This window comes from Eleutherodactylus coqui, chromosome 13 (assembly GCF_035609145.1).
Source record: "Eleutherodactylus coqui strain aEleCoq1 chromosome 13, aEleCoq1.hap1, whole genome shotgun sequence".
Lineage (NCBI taxonomy): Eukaryota > Metazoa > Chordata > Amphibia > Anura > Eleutherodactylidae > Eleutherodactylus > Eleutherodactylus coqui.
In genome coordinates this window covers 98399713-98417488 of record NC_089849.1, presented here as the reverse complement: position 1 = coordinate 98417488, position 17776 = coordinate 98399713, and the positions used below count along the sequence as shown (strand labels likewise).

At 43.2% G+C, this 17776-nt stretch overlaps 1 protein-coding gene across 2 annotated transcripts in view; it reads left to right on the top strand.

Annotated features, from left to right (window-relative positions):
- The window catches only part of LOC136588379 (uncharacterized), a 44553-nt gene that overhangs the window by 1459 nt on the left and 25318 nt on the right, over positions 1-17776 (top strand). The window contains exons 2-7 of one of the 2 annotated variants that reach the window (XM_066587543.1): positions 6064-6910; positions 11204-12070; positions 12548-12661; positions 14392-14451; positions 14667-14814; positions 15610-16372. In XM_066587543.1, the coding sequence (XP_066443640.1) occupies positions 6074-6910; positions 11204-12070; positions 12548-12661; positions 14392-14451; positions 14667-14814; positions 15610-16271 (2688 nt within the window). In that variant the 5' untranslated portion in view covers positions 6064-6073 and the 3' untranslated portion in view covers positions 16272-16372. Of the gene's footprint in view, positions 1-6063; positions 6911-11203; positions 12071-12547; positions 12662-14391; positions 14452-14666; positions 14815-15609; positions 16373-17776 lie in introns of those variants that run through there. The other variant, XM_066587542.1, reaches the window with a different exon arrangement.

Here is a 17776-nt window from a genome sequence, read left to right as displayed (position 1 = left end):
TGCTTTCGCGGGACAACCCCTTTAATTTTGATCACTCCTGCAGTATGAGGTAATGCCATAGCATTACATCATACCACGATCTGACAGGCAATCTATCAAGTCAGTATTCCTGTTCCCTCATCGACAATGGCAGGTCGAAAACCCCATCTCTCAGAAGCAATAATAGCAATTATCAGCAGCAAATTTCTCGCCTTTGTACCATAAATTGAAGTATTATGGCTTGGGAACCATAAAGAAATCCAACCAGGGCTTGGAATCCTCAGCAAAGGCTCCATTTTAGGCTTTGGATCGCGGTAGATACCCACATTCAGGCCTGGGAACCTGTAGCAAAGAAACCCATCCCGTGGCTGCACTTGCCTGGCTATGGGGCGTTGGCCCCTTGGCAATGGGGATACCAACCTTACAGATTGGTAGTGGCACTGCCGCCATGGACCAATGCAAGGATTTAAACCTCTCATGTGAACTTCAGCTAAAATAGTGTGATGAAGTTTTGTCCCCTTAAATGGAAAGACCCCCAACAGGAAACTACAGGAACAGATAGATTAACCCCCTCTCTTTCTAATGGCACAAAGCAAAATAAAAATTGGAAGTGTCCTTTTTGAGTTACAGGAGTTTAACGCTGCAGGGCGTACAGTTACGTCCTCCGGGTTCAGGGTATGTATGAAGGGGGATCAAGGGTCAATCCTGCTCCATACAATTCGGGTATTGGCTGTTTATTACAGCCAACACCCGCCTGCAACAGCTCCAATAAGTTGCACCACTGATCGGAGCTGTTAACCCTTTTAATGTCGCCATCAATTCTGACAGCGGCATTTAAATTCCCCCGAGCGATGTTTGGTGGTCCCACGCTGCCCCCTGCGATAAGATCGTGGGTTGCCGTGTGGTTGCCATGGCAGCTGGGGGCTTTCTGAAAGGCTCCAGAGCTGTCATTGCAGATTGCCTATGAAGACATGCCTGTGCTATGGCTTGATTGATTGCCTGTCAGATCGCAGTATAATGTAATGCTATATATTATAAAATTACCTTAGGAATACTCCAGGTTATAGAAAAAAAAACAACACAATTCTAATTGTCAAAGGCAAAACCCCCATAGGTAATAACCCCTAAAATACAATCCAAACATATAGTATTATTCTAAAAAGACAAAGACAACATCAAATGATATTTTAAATAAAGGGGCAAATGGTTAGCAATGAAATGTGATCAGCAGTCATCAATTAGTATCATGTGTGCAACTGTGCATACACACACCAAAACATAGGCCTGGATGGCCAACTGCCAAAAGCCTATGTGGAAATTAATAAGTCAGCACCCAAAACCCTAATAAAAGCTAATCTATAGCCACCCGACATGTTTTGCCTTGCAGCGTTCTCAAGGGAGCAAAAAAAAATGGCTATAGTGATACTGCAGGAGCGATCAAAGCATTGCAAGTTCTTGCCCCTGTGGGGACTAAAAATAAATGTAAAAATTAGTTTTAAATTTTTTTTTATTAATTATTAAAATAAAAAGTAATAAAAGTTAAAAAAAAACCTTTTTCCATATTTATAATAAAAAAAAATCTAATTAGTAAAACAAACATTTGGAATCGCTGAATCTGTAAAAGTTCGATATATCAAAGTCACACATTATTTACCCCGCACGATGAACATTGTCTGAAAAGAAAATAACTAGAGATGAGCGAGCACCCTCGTCTAAGGTGGATACTCGAGCGAGCATCGCTCTTCTCGTGTAACTGATTACTTGTCTGAGCAAATACGGGGGGGGGGGGGGGGGCGGCGGGAGGGATCTCTCTCTCTCTCACCCCCGCATTTGCTCAGACGAGTAATCAGTTACTCGAAGACCGATGCTCGCTCGAGTCTCAGCCTTAAACGGGCGTGCTCGCTCATCTCTAAAAATATTGCCAGAATTGTACGGTTTATGGTAACTGTCTCTAAGAAAAAATGTAATAAAAAGCGATCATAACATTGTACGTACTCTAAAATAGTACCTATTGAAACTACAGGACATCCCGCAAAAATGAGTCCTTATACATGTCGATGGAAAAATAAAAAAGTAACGGCTATCAGAAGATGGTGTCAAAAAATCATTTAAAAAAATTAAATATCTTTGGAAAAAAATAAAAGTACAGCAAAAAAACCTTTAAATTATGTATCGTAGTAATTATACTGAGCCATTGAATAAAGTTATCATGTCATCTTTGTTGCAGTGTGTACACCATAGTAGAAACAAGACCCCTCCCACCCAAAGATGGCGGAATTTCGTTTTCTTTTTCATTTCACTCCACTTAGAACTTTTACATTTTTTTCAGTACATTATACGAGGGGCTGCTGATAAGTCTTTGGCTTTACCCAGAAAGAAACGAGATAGGAAGATGAAACTTTACATTTCCTCCACATACTCTCCACTGATGTCAGCACACTTCTTACATCGGTATTCCAAGTTCTGTAAGCCTTGCAAAAAGGAGGATTTGGGTTGTGCCTCAAACCAGTCATCCGTCACAGCCATGGCATCAGAAATGGTGTGAAATTTGGTACCCTTGAGGTGTTTCTTCAGGTTTGGAAACAGATGATAGTGGGAGGGAGCTAGATCTGGTGAATACGGTGGGTGTGACGTCAACCAGCTGGAAGCCTAGCTCCACCAGTTTTGCCGTGGTCACTTGTGCAGTGTGAGCGGAGGCGTTGTATTGCAGGAAGGAGATTCCTTTGGACAGCTTGCCGCGCCTTTTGGCCTTCAGAGCTGCCTTCAATTGGTCCGAAAGTTCAATGTAATACCTTGCATTGATGGTGGAACCATTTTGAAGGTAGTCCACTAGCAGCACCTCTCCTTATCCCAGAACACAGACGCCATTACCTTAGTGGCTGAACTTTGGGTGAGGAGAACCACTGTGCTTCCCCTCTTCTGACTGCTCCTTGGTTTCAGGGTCATACAAATAAATCCAGGTCTCATCCATAGTGACCAGTCGATCCAGGAAGTTCTTATCAGTCCGGAAACGCTGACAAATGGACCGGAAAGTTCTCACTCGATGCTTTTCTGATCTGTTGTCAAACATTTGGGGACCCACTTTGCAGATAGCTTCTTCATGTTCAAATGTTCATGGATAATGACACAAACACGTTCACCAGAAATCCCCATGATGTCCGCTATTCCTTTAGCTGAAATTGGCCAATTCTCCAGTATGAGGTTGTGCGCAGCATTGACGATCTCCGAAACAACCTCTCTCGGTTGTCCAGGACGTTCCTCATCATTGGTGCTGAAGTGGCCACCCAGTTCATAACTGTAGAATATGAAGGGCATTGATCCCCCAATGTCTGCCACCTATCACCATGAATATCCTTTGCCGACTCTCCTTGCAGAAACCGGAATTTTATCACTCCTCTGCTCTCATTTGCTGTGAATATCGCCTTAGACTCCGCCATTTTGTTTTCCCGCGTGCCGAGATCACTGTTGCCATAAGCACAAAATTTTGAAAACATATATTAGACACATAAGGCTTTCATGTGATGTAACTCGTCCCGCAAAAAACAAGCCCTCATACAGCTACGTCAATAGTTAAATAAAAGAGTTATGATTTTTTAAAAGGGGGGAGGAAAAACAAAAAAAAGGGTCACGTCCTTAAAGGGGTTGTCCCGCGCCGAAACGGTTTTTTTTTTTTTTTTTAACCCCCCCCCCCCCCCCCCCCCGTTCGGCGCGAGACAACCCCGATGCAGGGGTTAAAAAAACAACCCGCACAGCGCTTACCTGAATCCCGGCGGTCCGGCGTCTTCATACTTACCTGCTGAAGATGGCCGCCGGGATCCTCTGTCTCCGTGGACCGCAGGGCTTCTGTGCGGTCCATTGCCGATTCCAGCCTCCTGATTGGCTGGAATCGGCACGTGACGGGGCGGAGCTACACGGAGCCGGCATTCTACACGAGCGGCCCCATAGAAGACTGCAGAAGACCCGGACTGCGCAAGCGCGGCTAATTTGGCCATCGGAGGCCGAAAATTAGTCGGCACCATGGAGACGAGGACGCCAGCAACGGAGCAGATAAGTATAAAACTTTTGATAACTTCTGTATGGCTCATAATTAATGCACAATGTACATTACAAAGTGCATTATTATGGCCATACAGAAGTGTATAGACCCACTTGCTGCCGCGGGACAACCCCTTTAAGGGCTTAAAGGGAACCTGTCACACAGTTCACTAGCTCAAGCCACTACATACACATATATATATATATACACAGTATTTTCTGGCATATAAGATGACTGCCCAACGTTTCCAGTTAAAATCTAGAGAAAAAAAATCAATACCTATCGCAGCGTTCTGCGATGATCTGCGGCGCTGCTGCAGGCTGTTGCTCCCTCCTCCACGCCGACAGAGCATTGCTTTCTGGAGGCGGGGCTTAAATGCCCCGCCTCCAGAAAGCTAATGCTCTGATTGGCTAACTTAGCGCGGCGTCAGCCAATGAAAGTGCCGCGGCAGGGACGGCTTCCATTGACTTCAATGGAAGCTGCCCTGCGTATCCGCTCTAAAAATAGAGCATGCTGCGATTTTATTTCGGCACGTAGCGTCTGCAAATAAAATCTGCTGGTGTGCATTAAAAGAGGAATCTCTACACACATCAATAGGCACATTGAGCAGCGGATCGCCCGCGCCTGCTGACAAGCGTGGAATCTGCTGCTCAATTTGCCCCGTGTGCATGAGGCCTACGGATCTTCACAAAGTGTTTTACAAGTCAGTTCACTAAGCTGCTAATATGTAGTTTTATATTGGTGGTTTTCCTTAATGTCCCTATCTGAGAGCCATACAGCCACTAAGTGTTGAGGGGCTTGTACAAGTTTCTGGGAGGCCAGAAGCTTAACATATTGGTATTTGTTTTTGGCTCTAATTAGGAGGGTTTGAATACCGCAATATTTCTATTTCAAATTGTTCATGAAAGTTGGTGCATCTGAAGGTACTTCTTCTGGTTATTTAAAATAGTGCAATTCAGTGGGGGCATTGTCAGGCACAAAGTCTTTTCTAATGCCAACTTCACAGTGATGGATTCTAAACTTCAGCTGTGGTCGTTTAGAAATGTAATCAGGCCTGTGGATTGATTTGGACCAAGGTAACTAAGGCCTTGAATTGGCTGAGGCTTGGTAAGTACATGTCCCTTACTAGTGGTTTATGATTTTACTACATTAAAGGCCCATTTACACGCAAAGATAATCTTTCAAAGGACTGAAAGATTTTGGAATCTATTTGCATAAAGTGTTAATGGCCATTAACGCCTTTTATCTTCATTTGCATGTAAAAGGGCCTCCAGGAGTTGTTTGCAGAGCACAGTGTGTGATTAATCACACGCCCAGCTGTGCACACAGCTGCATTGTTCTGCTCACTGCTGACAGCAGATTATCTCCTGTGGAGATAACAGCTTGAGGTCTACTGAGAGATAAATGTGTTTGCTTTTCCTCTCAGTAGCTGAATTATGGATTTAAAGTTCACCTTAAAATCATCATTTAAACGAAAAGTGCATGGTGCCCGCGTTTACATGTAACAATTATTGCTAATTTCTGGTTGTTTGAACGAATTTTGAGCGATAATTGTTACGTGTAAATGGGGCCTTAAGTCACAAATAGGATACATCCCCACAAAAAGCTGGCTCTACTGTGTAAGATGGGTCCATTTTAATAATGAAGTAAGATGGGAAATATATGTAAACACAGCAGTTTTGATGAGTGGTAGAGAATATTAGTGAAGCTTTTACTTCACAAAAACAGAAGCTGGTCATCCTTTTTTCATCGCATGAGCAGATGACTGACCGACCATCAGCGACTGGGATGCATCTACTCCTGTGTGCCATGTATCTTGTCATAAGGGTGGACAAAATGTTAGGTAGAGAAGATTAATAAGATTTATGGTGAAATTTCATACATCAAACTCCTGTAATTGGGGCACTGTTCTTTTATTATGAACCAGGATTTGGATCCATCTTGTATGAGGTGCCAAAGTTACACAGATTTTTAGTCTATTTTTTTTTTGTCTTCTCAATTGAATTGTTATATTAAAAAGGCCATTTGTTTTATCTTACTCTTCGCAGGTGGACAACCATGCCTAATTGTATTGTTGTAGGCTGTCCACACAAGTGTGGCAAAAAGGATAAGTTTCCAGAAGTCATAATGCACGCTTTTCCTCGTTCACTGGATCGAATAAAGTCTTGGCTTCTCCGAACCGGTCAGAGGTTTGAAGACCTAGATGGATTGGCACAACGTATCTATGATGGGAAAAAAACCAGCGCACATCGCCTTTGTTCAGCTCATTTCACAATAGACAGTTATATAATAAATAAAACCAACAGAATACTTCGTCCTGATGCCCTCCCAAGCATTTTCCCTCCCCCTGAGGACTATGATAGTCGTAAACGGGCAAGGAAGCAAAAAAAAACCAAGGATTCAAGGCTTTCCAATTCACTACCTCGCTTGCTTTGGCAAGAATCCTCTAGGGAAGAAGATTGGGCAAAAAGGGAATATTTGTTTCAGGGTGCTGAAACACAAACTGACTTGTCTTGCTTTGATACAAGTGACCTTCAACAATATGATAGATCTTTATCAGACACTGAGTTCCAGCAGCTGCTTTGTGATCATCCTCATGTCTTTGAGCAACCCATAGTAGATGCTCCTCAGTCTCTGCTTGCTAGACTTAAAGAAGAGCAGGTCCAGCTTCCATGTGCCGAACTTAAAAATGAGGTCTTGCGTGAATCAGAGGAGCATCCAAGATTGCTGACTTCTATAAAGTCTGAAAATATTGATGAGCATCCAGTAGACCAACATGAGGATGCTATTCGTCACATTGTGATAACCTCCCCCAAAGAAGAAGCAAATCACTTAATGTTCCCTGATTTGAACGACCAAACAAACTCCAGAGTTACAGATCACAGTCTCTTTGAGGTTAGTATGATGGATACATCTGCAAGCATTGGATGTTTTGGGTGATGCAAGTCCTATGCACATCTGATTTATTCGACCCTTGCTCAACCTGTTCATATGTCACCAAGAACCATCTCAAAAACCCACCGCACACAATCATCTGCACCCATACCCAATCATCTGTGCCCATATCTCGTCTACAAACAAAAAGGTTCTATCGAGTACTGAATGCGTTATTGAATGTAGTGTATTTAATGCTCCATATGTTCTGTCTGTAGTTCTCTGTTTATCTGTAACGGGGAACTCACTACTAATAAACCTTCTGTTCTAGGAAAATCGTAGGCAATCTTATGCTTCCAAATTGTTAGTTTTATATATTTAAATTTTTAGTTTTCCCAGTTTTTTGTGGTGGAACTTATTGTCTCGGCTTATAGTCGCGTCGGCTAATACTCGAGTATATACGGTATTAAGCACGATCAGTAAAGTGACTGCTGTGTTGAGTATTAGAACCCAAATGCAGGATGTTATCTTCCTACATTCTGGCAATTGACCTGGAATCTAGTGACCTTGCAATGTCATTACTGTCCTGGATGGTCTGGGGGGCTATCACATATACCAGTCGGTCACACCTAGTAGTTGTACGAGGGACAGTGACAGCTCAGCGATATGTTCAGGACATCTTGCAGCCACGTGTGTTCCTCTCATGGCGGCTTCCAAGAGTCAGCAGGATAATGCTCGGCCGCACACAACATTGTCACACTTCTGTAGCCTGCCCTATTGCCAGATTTATTGCCAATAGAACATGTATGGGACCATCTGGGATGCCAACTTTGACAAACTAGGAGTTCACACAAACTAGAGACTCAGCTACCACAAATGTGGAGCGATATGCTGCAGGATACCATACGGAGCCTATGTACCTCCATGCCTGCTTGTATCTCAGCTAGAGGCATCCCAACAGGACATGTAAGCCTCCATGCCCGCCTGTATCACATCTTGTATCCAAGTTAGAGGCAGTACAATAGGGTACTAGAGCCTCCATGCCCACCCGTATCACATCTTGTATCCAAGCTAGAGGCAGTACAATAGGGTACTAGAGCCTCCATGCCCACCCGTATCACATCTTGTATCCAAGCTAGAGGCAGTACAATAGGGTACTAGAGCCTCCATGCCTTCCCGTATCACATCTTGTATCCAAACTCGAGGTGGTACAACAGGGTACTAGAGCCTACATGCCCGCCCGTATCACATCTTGTATCCCAGCTAGAGGCGGTACAACAGGGTACTAGAGCCTACATGCCCACCCGTATCACATCTTGTATCCAAACTAGTGGCGATGCAACAGGATAGTAGAGCCTCCCTTCAATGGGTCAGTTCTCCACAATAAATGATCCTTGTGCTCTGATATTGGAATCACTGACTTATATCAACGTTACAATCACACAGAGAAACTTTCATTTGATTCTGACAGCTAGGTACTGAATTTCTTTACAATGAGTGTATTATTGATGTATATTTTTTTGAAGCACCTAGGATGAGACCAAAACTATGTGGATAGGTTATAAGAAGACCCAGCTCAATGGGCAGCGTGATATTCTCAGAACAGGCGATGGGAAAAGAAGACGACAAGCTCTAAGATAAATGAAGCCAATTACAGAATTTATGAAGACCTGAACAAAAACCAGGGAGGTGTGGAGAAACACTTTGGGACTTAAAACTTAAATAATAAGAGGTTCTTCCAATAATCATGAACTTTCTAAATCTATTGTAGACCAGCTGAAAAGAAACCTCCTATATGTCATCACTGCTGCCTTCTGGCCACTGTATATACTGTTCATTCAGAAGGTCCTATGTTGGGATTGGTTCACCAGGCATCTTAATGGCATGATCATGATTTCCATGATGGTATATATTCATCTCTCCCCTTAATTTTTCCAAACACAGTTGTCCATTACAATGAGCCGGATTTTCGCATATCATCTAAAATGAATTTGAGCTTCAGTCTAATTTGTGACGTTACTGGAAGGTTTTGTTCAATTCTGTCGGGGATCAACTAACTGTCCTAGCTGTCCAAGTTCAAGCCCCTTCTATGAATTCAGCTTCTTCTTTCCAAACTAATCATACATTTTTGTACTTCTCTTGTCTTGGTCTCTGCAGGTGGACAACAATGCCTTATTGACTTATTGCTGCTCGCAGAGATGTGGCGAGAAAAATAGGTTTCTAGATGTGATAATGCCCTATTGTCCTAGACTTGTGGATCAAATAAAAGCTCGATTTCTTCAAAAAGATAAAACATTTAAGACAAGATGCTTTAGCTCGGCACATTTCAACCATAAATGACAGATATTGTGTTTGCTTAGCTCCTTACACTGTGGACTGTTATGAGACCCGGTGCCCTCCCAAGCATTTTCCCTGTTTATGAAGACGTTGATGGGTCCATTTTAAAAAGGCAAAGGAGACAAAAAAGCCCTGGAGATTCTGGTCAGCACTCAAATCCAAAGACTTCTGCAGTTTTGCAAAAGGTGGAGAACTAAATGCTCATTCATTGCACAGTGCTCAGGTAGATCCATCTAACATCCAAGTCCATAGACCTTTATCGGAAAAAGTACCTAGGGATCCTTTTTGTGGTATTATAACTCTTTCCCAAAGAAGGTCATGTAACATATTTGAGAAGGGGTAGAGGTGGAGCTCCTTCAGCTAATAGCGTTATTATGCCTTATAAAAAATGGAGTCAGGGGCTACCTGTCAACTAATGCCAACCATATACATAGAGAGTAGCGTGTAGACTGAGAGGAGGAAGAAGAAGAACCGGGTATAATACTCATTGAAATATTTGTAAGAGTTGCGACAATGAAGTCCACAATTTTTTCTTCCTCCTCACATGTAACATATTTGGACAGTGCTGTTAATTTTACAGACAGGACAACCTCCAGAGGTACAGATTATAAGACCTGCGAGGTTAGTATGGCTGTAAGGGAAGTATTGGATGTTGTGGAGAGTTCTGCTAGACCAGTAACCAACTTGTGCATTCATCACCATATTTATAGCCGACCATAGCTGATGTATATACGATGCATCGTTTTGTTTGGATATTAATTAGTATGGATTTGCATAATTGGTTACAAGAAGGTGAACCAAGATCTGAGCGTAGTACTATCGGACAGGCACCAAAGCTTCATGGCACCACAACAACCACAAAGCCTTGTTCGGAAATGGCGGTGGCAGGCCCAGGCACGCGAACAGCGAGAGGAGACTTTGGATAACCAAAGTACAGTAATGATATGCTCTGTAATTAGCCAGCTGTATAGCTTTGATTCCCAGCCTAATGCAGATCTTAAGTCAAGCTGAAGAAACGTCAGAATCATGCAGTGAGGGGTACAGTGGACCTTCTACATGTGATCAGGAATAGAAGAGACCTCTCAACATTTGAACTCCTTGTCACTTGATTGAAACCTGTCATCACTGTCATTGGACTATGGAAGTAAAGCTTTTATATAGTAATACATGCAATCGCAGCAGGGAATTATAGTTATCCAACAAAACACCCTATGAAGCTGACAACTTGTGGGTCCTCTTATTTATATTTTGTCCCCTCAGTGTTTCTACTATAAGGCAAACCTGGACCCAATTACTCTATATTATCTGCTATTGATGGGCACTAAGGGTTACAGTTTGGCATATGGTTTTAATGTAGAAAACTGTTCTTTACAGTCTAATCTTGGTAACTGACTATAGCCTATTGTAATCCACCATATTGTCAGCTCTTATGACTCTGCTTCTCCAGGTACCATGTGAGTCTCAGATCATTTTGCTTGGCTACAGATGATCCTAAATGAGTATTGTTGCATGAGGACTTACAACCAAAGTTTGAGGTACGGTCTTCAGTGATCCGTCATTGGTGAACAACAGGTCCAGCAATGCATTGTGTATTCTTTGTATATTCTGAAATATTCATGACTCCTGTAATTGGTGATAGAGATGTAGATTATTACAAAGGGTAGAGCACTGCCTCATCTTCCACAGAGTTCTCCTTCATGTCCATTTTTCTATTTCTAGATGTACTATGGGATAAAGCAAGTGCTTTTCACTATTATGTGGTCTATCACTATAATGCTGCTCAGATTAAACTAATAACCTTGTATAAAAGCTGTCTGTTCATAAGGGAGTAACAATTGTTCTGAAGGAATCGGTAGTAATAATATCTGCTTCCGTGTAATTAAAAGGTTCGTGCTGGGTATACGTCTTGTGTATGTATGAAACTAAAAGTGCAAGTAGAGGAATCTATGGAATAAACTTGTTCTTATAATTTTTCAGATAGAAGAGATGCCGAAATGTATTGTGAAGGACTGTCTGCATTATACTGGGAGGAAAACTAGCCCCCATGGAGTGAGTCTACACATGTTTCCCAAGGACTTGGCCTCCATTAAGAAATGGCTTGTACAGACTAACCAAGACTTTGGTGACCTTGACTTATTTGCTCTGGGGATCTTGCATGGAAAGACAGGTGTTTGCTGTATTTGCTCTGCCCATTTTGCCCCAGAATGCTACGCCTTAGTTGGGTCACAAAAAGTACTTTTGGAAGGCGCTATTCCAACAATATTCCCTGAGAGGGATAAACCGTCTAACACAATGGAGACTGTGGATAAACCTGTATTTGAAAACCTTTACTTGCCTATAAAACTGTGGACAAACAGTGTGTCTGTGGTATCAAATGCAGCTCAATGGGGTGCTAACCAACTGATAAACCCTGGCATTAAAATTAATCAGAACAGTAATATAGTCGCCAATGAGTTCGGGGTTAATGTGAGCACGTCGGCAGCAGAAAATAAGCCAAAAGAAAGGTCCAATGAATGTGAAAATCCACCAACAAATTTGGGTACGTGCCTCCATCGTAACTTGGACTTGCCTGACGCCACGCTGCATGAACAGCTGAATTCTGACACTGAGACAGTCTCAAGGTTCCCTGACTTGTCAACTAAGAACGAAGACAAAGCTGTTCAATGGCCCGAGTATGAGAACAGTGGGGATGGAGACATGTGGAAAGTTCTGCACGATCATTTCTACAGAGTGCAAAGTTGCAACAAGTATCTAGGCTTGAACCGATGCTCGCCGATGACAGAGTGTATGTCAAAGGATGGGTTTGATAGCTACTTTGAAGGCACTCATTTGGAAACTGAACTGGTATGTTTGCCATTACTTGGTATTTTTTCACTTTAGAGCTGCCAAAAAACCCTACATTAATTCTTATTGGTTAGTCTCTGATTAAGTTGCTCTTTATCCACTGCCATCTGTTATTGGATTTTATTTCCAACTTGGTAAGGAATGGGTTGTCCCTACAGACCTTACGGGTAAAAAAAAAAAGTTCAGGGCTTGCATGGTCCTGAAGGAATTTGGAGACTCCATCAAGCATTGACAGGAAGCAGCTGGGGTTCCAAGTGACAACTCCCTTTTAACATCCATTAAAACTATTTTTGGTGTTTTTAAATTATGCATATTGTTTCACTGTTCATTGTTAAAATAGTTTTTCTTAACCTATCTCCATCAAGTGTTACCAACTATGAAAAGAGACTTGAGTAGTTAGTTGTTGGCTAGCCAACCGGTGCTTGGTCTCTTCACTTTTCTTACCTTCTGCATGTTCTCTCCCTCCCACCCCCATAGTTTTCAATGTTGCAGTATATCATCAGCATCTTCACAGTTAATAGAAATAAGGACCTAAAATCGGCAAGGATCTTAAACCAAGCCCTGGAGGTTGTCTCCCTGATAACTGGAGAGGTGAGCCCTTCTTCACGTTTGAGGACAAATCGCACTTGTGTCCAACTGTAAGTAGATCTCTGGGACTTTCAAGGTTGATTTTACTGTCATTTGCTTAAAAGGGGTGTTCCCTTAGTTGACATTCATCACCTATTCACATAGGTATAGGTAACAAATGTCTTACCAGGACATGTCCCACCGATGACTAGAACAGGTTTCCGCTTTCCTCCTTACTGCATAACCACAGTGAGGAGCACATAGAATGGAGCTGCAGTTGAGTATGCACCCTTCTGCTTCATAGCCCCATAGACTTTGAATGGAGCAAGAAGAGAGCCTGGACCCTTCTGCTCCATTAAAGGTTTTCCTGACTATGTTATGTACTGAACAATATCTATTGATCGGTTACATCCCAGCCTTTAGACATTTATTATTCCTTTTGTGTAAGAGAAATTTTTGAAGACCAATGATGTACATGTATATCATTGGTTGTCAGGGGGTGTATGGAGTGAACTTGGGAGCAGAGTCTGCTCTATACACAGTGGCTATTTAAGAATTTAGGTGTTGCAGTCAATACTGACCACGGCATCTAATTCATTGATGAGGGGGCTCCCTGCCAGTGGCAGGGCTTCATAGGTTAATATTGGCATGTACTATACACTGCAGATGTATTGTAGTGTATTTGTATGTTCAGGTTCCCAAGTGGGACTAAAAAAAACAATTGTGCTAAAATGTGTGGCCTTTCTACTTCTCTTTCCACAATTTGATAAGAGGGCAAGGCTAGATGGAGGTGGTGGAGCTGCCATCAGTTTGACAGATTTACTATGGCTTGCTCCAGAAATTGGCTTAAACGTTTTTTCCGGGCAGCGTAGATTTCAGTTTGTGGCGCACTTACAGCCCAACATCTATCAAATTTATAAATTGGTACATGCCACATCTTTCTCCACCACACATTGATTTAAGGCGGGCGTTGAAACACCAGTCTAAAGGCCCCTTACATAATGATCAGCTGCCAACATTTTTCCAAACTTTCATTTCTCCAATCAATAGCCCATGAAAAATGGTAACATTCAGTCAAGGAAGACGTCAAAGCTCATTTGTCAGCTGATCATTTATGGAAGCATAAAAGTGCTCACTCGGCGGCGGCACAACTCCCAATGTAAACATGGAGATGTGCTGCCAATGAATGCATTCTGTATGGGGATCGAACAATTTTAATAGTAATCATTAGTCCCCATATTACATAGTCTGCCCATGAACTAGCGCTGGCAAGCAATGTTCATTGTCTATCAACTCGTTACCACCCGTAGAACTACTCTAATAGCCCTTTCACACGGGACGATTCTCATTCAATATTGTTCAGATTGCCGCGCTCCCGCAGGAATCTGAGCGATAATCGTGTAAACGCATGCAGCGACTAAACGAGAATCATTCAATTTCTGCATGCAGGAAACTGAATGAAGTGTCGTTCAGTTAAACAGCAGACATTCACATCTGAACGACTGTCTGCTTACAGTGAATGGAGGCGGGGGGGGGGGGGGGGAGCACTACCCGTCCCGCTCCACCTATATGCCGGCAGCGTTGTGAGCGATGCCAGCGATACTCGCTCCTGTTTAACAGCGCAGGAGCGAGCATCACTGGGATTTGCTGCGGGCATTGTTTTCCATACGTCTTCTTGCTAGATTTCCTCTTTAATGTATTCAGTATTCTTATTGATCAATGTACACATGTGGTGTTTTTCCATGATTTTACAGGAGTGGGTGATTATTAACAAGAACTCCATCCATAAAGGTGTGCACCAGCTGACTGGCGAGGTAAGCAGTCCTATTGTGTCATTCTAGTGATAGTGGAGAATTCAGAAAGAGTATATAAAGGGGTGTGTTTAGCAAAATAGTAACTGTAAGCCGCTATTGAGTTGATGCATTTATGTTCCCGAGGAGACAACAGCCTGTGAGAGAAACCATTGAAAGTAAAAGACTAAAAAATAGCATCTGCCCAGCTGCCAGCTAATATACAGCACATTTTTCAGTTTCCTGTGAAGTGTGACGATGTGGCTGTCTTCTTCACGATGGATGAATGGACCTATATAGACCAACACAAGGAAGACTACGACGACTTTGTAACAGATAATATCCCAATGAGTCGCACGTGGGAAGTTCCCGAACACTGGGATTCTGGTAAGAAATTGGTCCATGTACATACATGTAAATAAAAAAATAAAGCTTGTTCTTTGTATAGCGCCAACTTATTCCGTAGCGCTTTCAAGTAATTTATTTATTACTCCCAACTAAGCTGGGTACTAATTTTACCGACCTCCGAAGGACGGAAGGCTGAGACAACCTTAAGCCGGCTACCTGAACCACGCACGGGATTATACTCGCAACCTTCTGGTGACAAGCGAGAGCCTAGGCCTGCATCTCTGCTGCCTTGAGACTCGGCGCCATGACATTGTCAACGTTTGCTTTATCCTGACTGCTTGGCTGAGGCTCTCTATAATCTTCTGGTGTTGGGGTTGTTAGATTAGGGGATTTTCTTTTTCCATTGTACAATGCCTGATGTAAGGTTACATTTACAAGTAGTCTATTTTGGTGAGCATCCACACCAAAATCTGCACCATTTGGTGTGGATTTTGATGCAGTTTTTTTATGCTGATACACAGCAGATTTAACCCTTTCAACTGAAGGGATGAGGTTTGCTGCGGATCCAAATCCAAGACAAAACTTTGGTGCAAATATTCCACTGCAGAAAATTTGCACAAATACTGCAACGTGTGAATGTACCCTGAATTTCACATAACGCACTGCTCTGTACAGACCCTACACAAGCAAGATGGGGAGGGCGTTACATGGATCTGTACTGTCCTGTACCTGACCACTAACAGAAAACCAGCAGAGTAGTGAATAAAGCTTTAGATGTGACTAGTGTATAAGACTTTATCCACTATTGTTCTTTGTTGTTTTTTTAACTGTCAGATCCCATTACTGAAGATGATGAAGAAGACGACATGGAGGATAACCCTGAAAAAATCAGCTCAGAATGGGAACCAGATAGTGACATGGAATCTGAGGATAGTTATGACGGAGGCCAAGAACCCAGCAAGAGTCCCGATAGATCATCTTCTGCTGAGGAAGACCCAATAACTCATAGATGTGAGCAGTGTGAAGAGTCTTTCTCCGACACACAGGCTCTTGAGACACACAAAATAACACACATGAAGAAGTGTAAGAACTGCGAGGAGCTGTTCAGTTCTAAAGCAGAAGTGATTAAACATCAGGCTGAGAACCACGCCGCCAAGCGCTTTGCCTGCACTGTCTGTGGCATACAGTACAATTACAAGTCTCAGTTCATCATACACCAGAGGGCGCACACGGGAGAAAAACCATTCCACTGTGATGACTGCGGGACAAAGTTTGCCCATAAAAGCAGTTTGCTTGTCCACCAGAGGAGACACTTAGAAGGAAGAACCTTTAAGTGCAGTAAATGTGAAAGATGGTTTGACAAAAGAAGTGAAGTGTCCAGACACGAGAAGAAGGTCCACAACAAGAAAAAGCAATATAAGTGCAGTAAATGTGGAAAGACATTTGTACAGAAAGCAGCTCACGAGAGACACAAGTGGGATCATGATGATGACTAAAGACGTTTGGCTTCTTGGAAGCTGGATATTTAAAGGGGTTGTCCCGCGCCGAAACGGGTTTTTTTTTTTTTTTTAACCCCCCCCCCGTTCGGCGCGAGACAACCCCGATGCAGGGGTTAAAAAAACAACCCGCACAGCGCTTACCTGAATCCCGGCGGTCCGGCGTCTTCATACTTACTTGCTGAAGATGGCCGCCGGGATCCTCTGTCTCCGTGGACCGCAGGGCTTCTGTGCGGTCCATTGCCGATTCCAGCCTCCTGATTGGCTGGAATCGGCACGTGACGGGGCGGAGCTACACGGAGCCCCATTGAGAAGATAAGAAGACCCGGACTGCGCAAGTGCGGCTAATTTGGCCATCGGAGGGCGAAAATTAGTCGGCTCCATGGGAACGAGGACGCTAGCAACGGAGCAGGTAAGTATAAAACTTTTTATAACTTCTGTATGGCTCATAATTAATGCACAATGTACATTACAAAGTGCATTATTATGGCCATACAGAAGTGTATAGACCCACTTGCTGCCGCGGGACAACCCCTTTAAGTGTTCGATTGTTGTTTTTTTTGTGTAATTAAGTCAGGTAGGGATGTGGCAGTAAGACCTGTGAGGTGTGGCAGTTCCATTGTTGCCATTACTGGGGAGCAATTTCATGTTGCCTTAAAGGGGTATTCCCATCTCAGCCAATCCCATTCATGTCTATGGGATTTGGTGGGAACGTGTCACCAGGATCATGCTGCCCGAACCATAGGCAGAGAGAACCCAGGATAGGTATGTACAGTTTATCCATGTATGTAGGGAGAGAGCTGTCATTCCACCTGATGCAGACGGGAAGAGGCCAGCATGGTGCCACCCCCGTGACTTGGAGCTGCATTTGGACAGCATCTTCAAAGTGGGTTTGCTATGATGAAGCTGAAAGGGTGGAGACACAGATTAGATATTAGTCAGTGAGGGGGATCATTGAGTGGAACAGGTTACAATAGGAGTGGGGAGTTCTCCTCCAGTGGAAGTCCTCAAACAGTGGCTGGACAGGCATCTGTCTGGGATGATTTAATGATTCTATACTGAGCAGAGGGTTGGTCCCTTCCAACTCTACCATTCTATGGTTCAGCAGGATGAGCCTGGTAACATGTTACCTTTAAGAAAACTGTAGAACAGCCAATTCAGGGCAGATGTGGCCATGGCATATAGACAGGTATTCCCATCTCAGTCAATCATTGCATGAGATGGGAATACATAGTAACATAGTATGTAAGGCCGAATGAAGACAATGTCCATCTAGTCCAGCCTGTCTATCCTATTGTGTTGATCCAGAGGAAGGCAAAAAAAAACCCAGGGCCAGAAGCCAATTAGCCCTTTTGGGGGAAAAATTCCTTCCCGACTCCCTACTGGCAATCAGACTGTTCCCTGGATCCCTAAATGTTCGACGTGCACGCATCTTGCGCAACAGTATGCACCCTCGATTGGCTGATCAAGGACCGCATACATTGCACAAGTAGCACACTGGATGA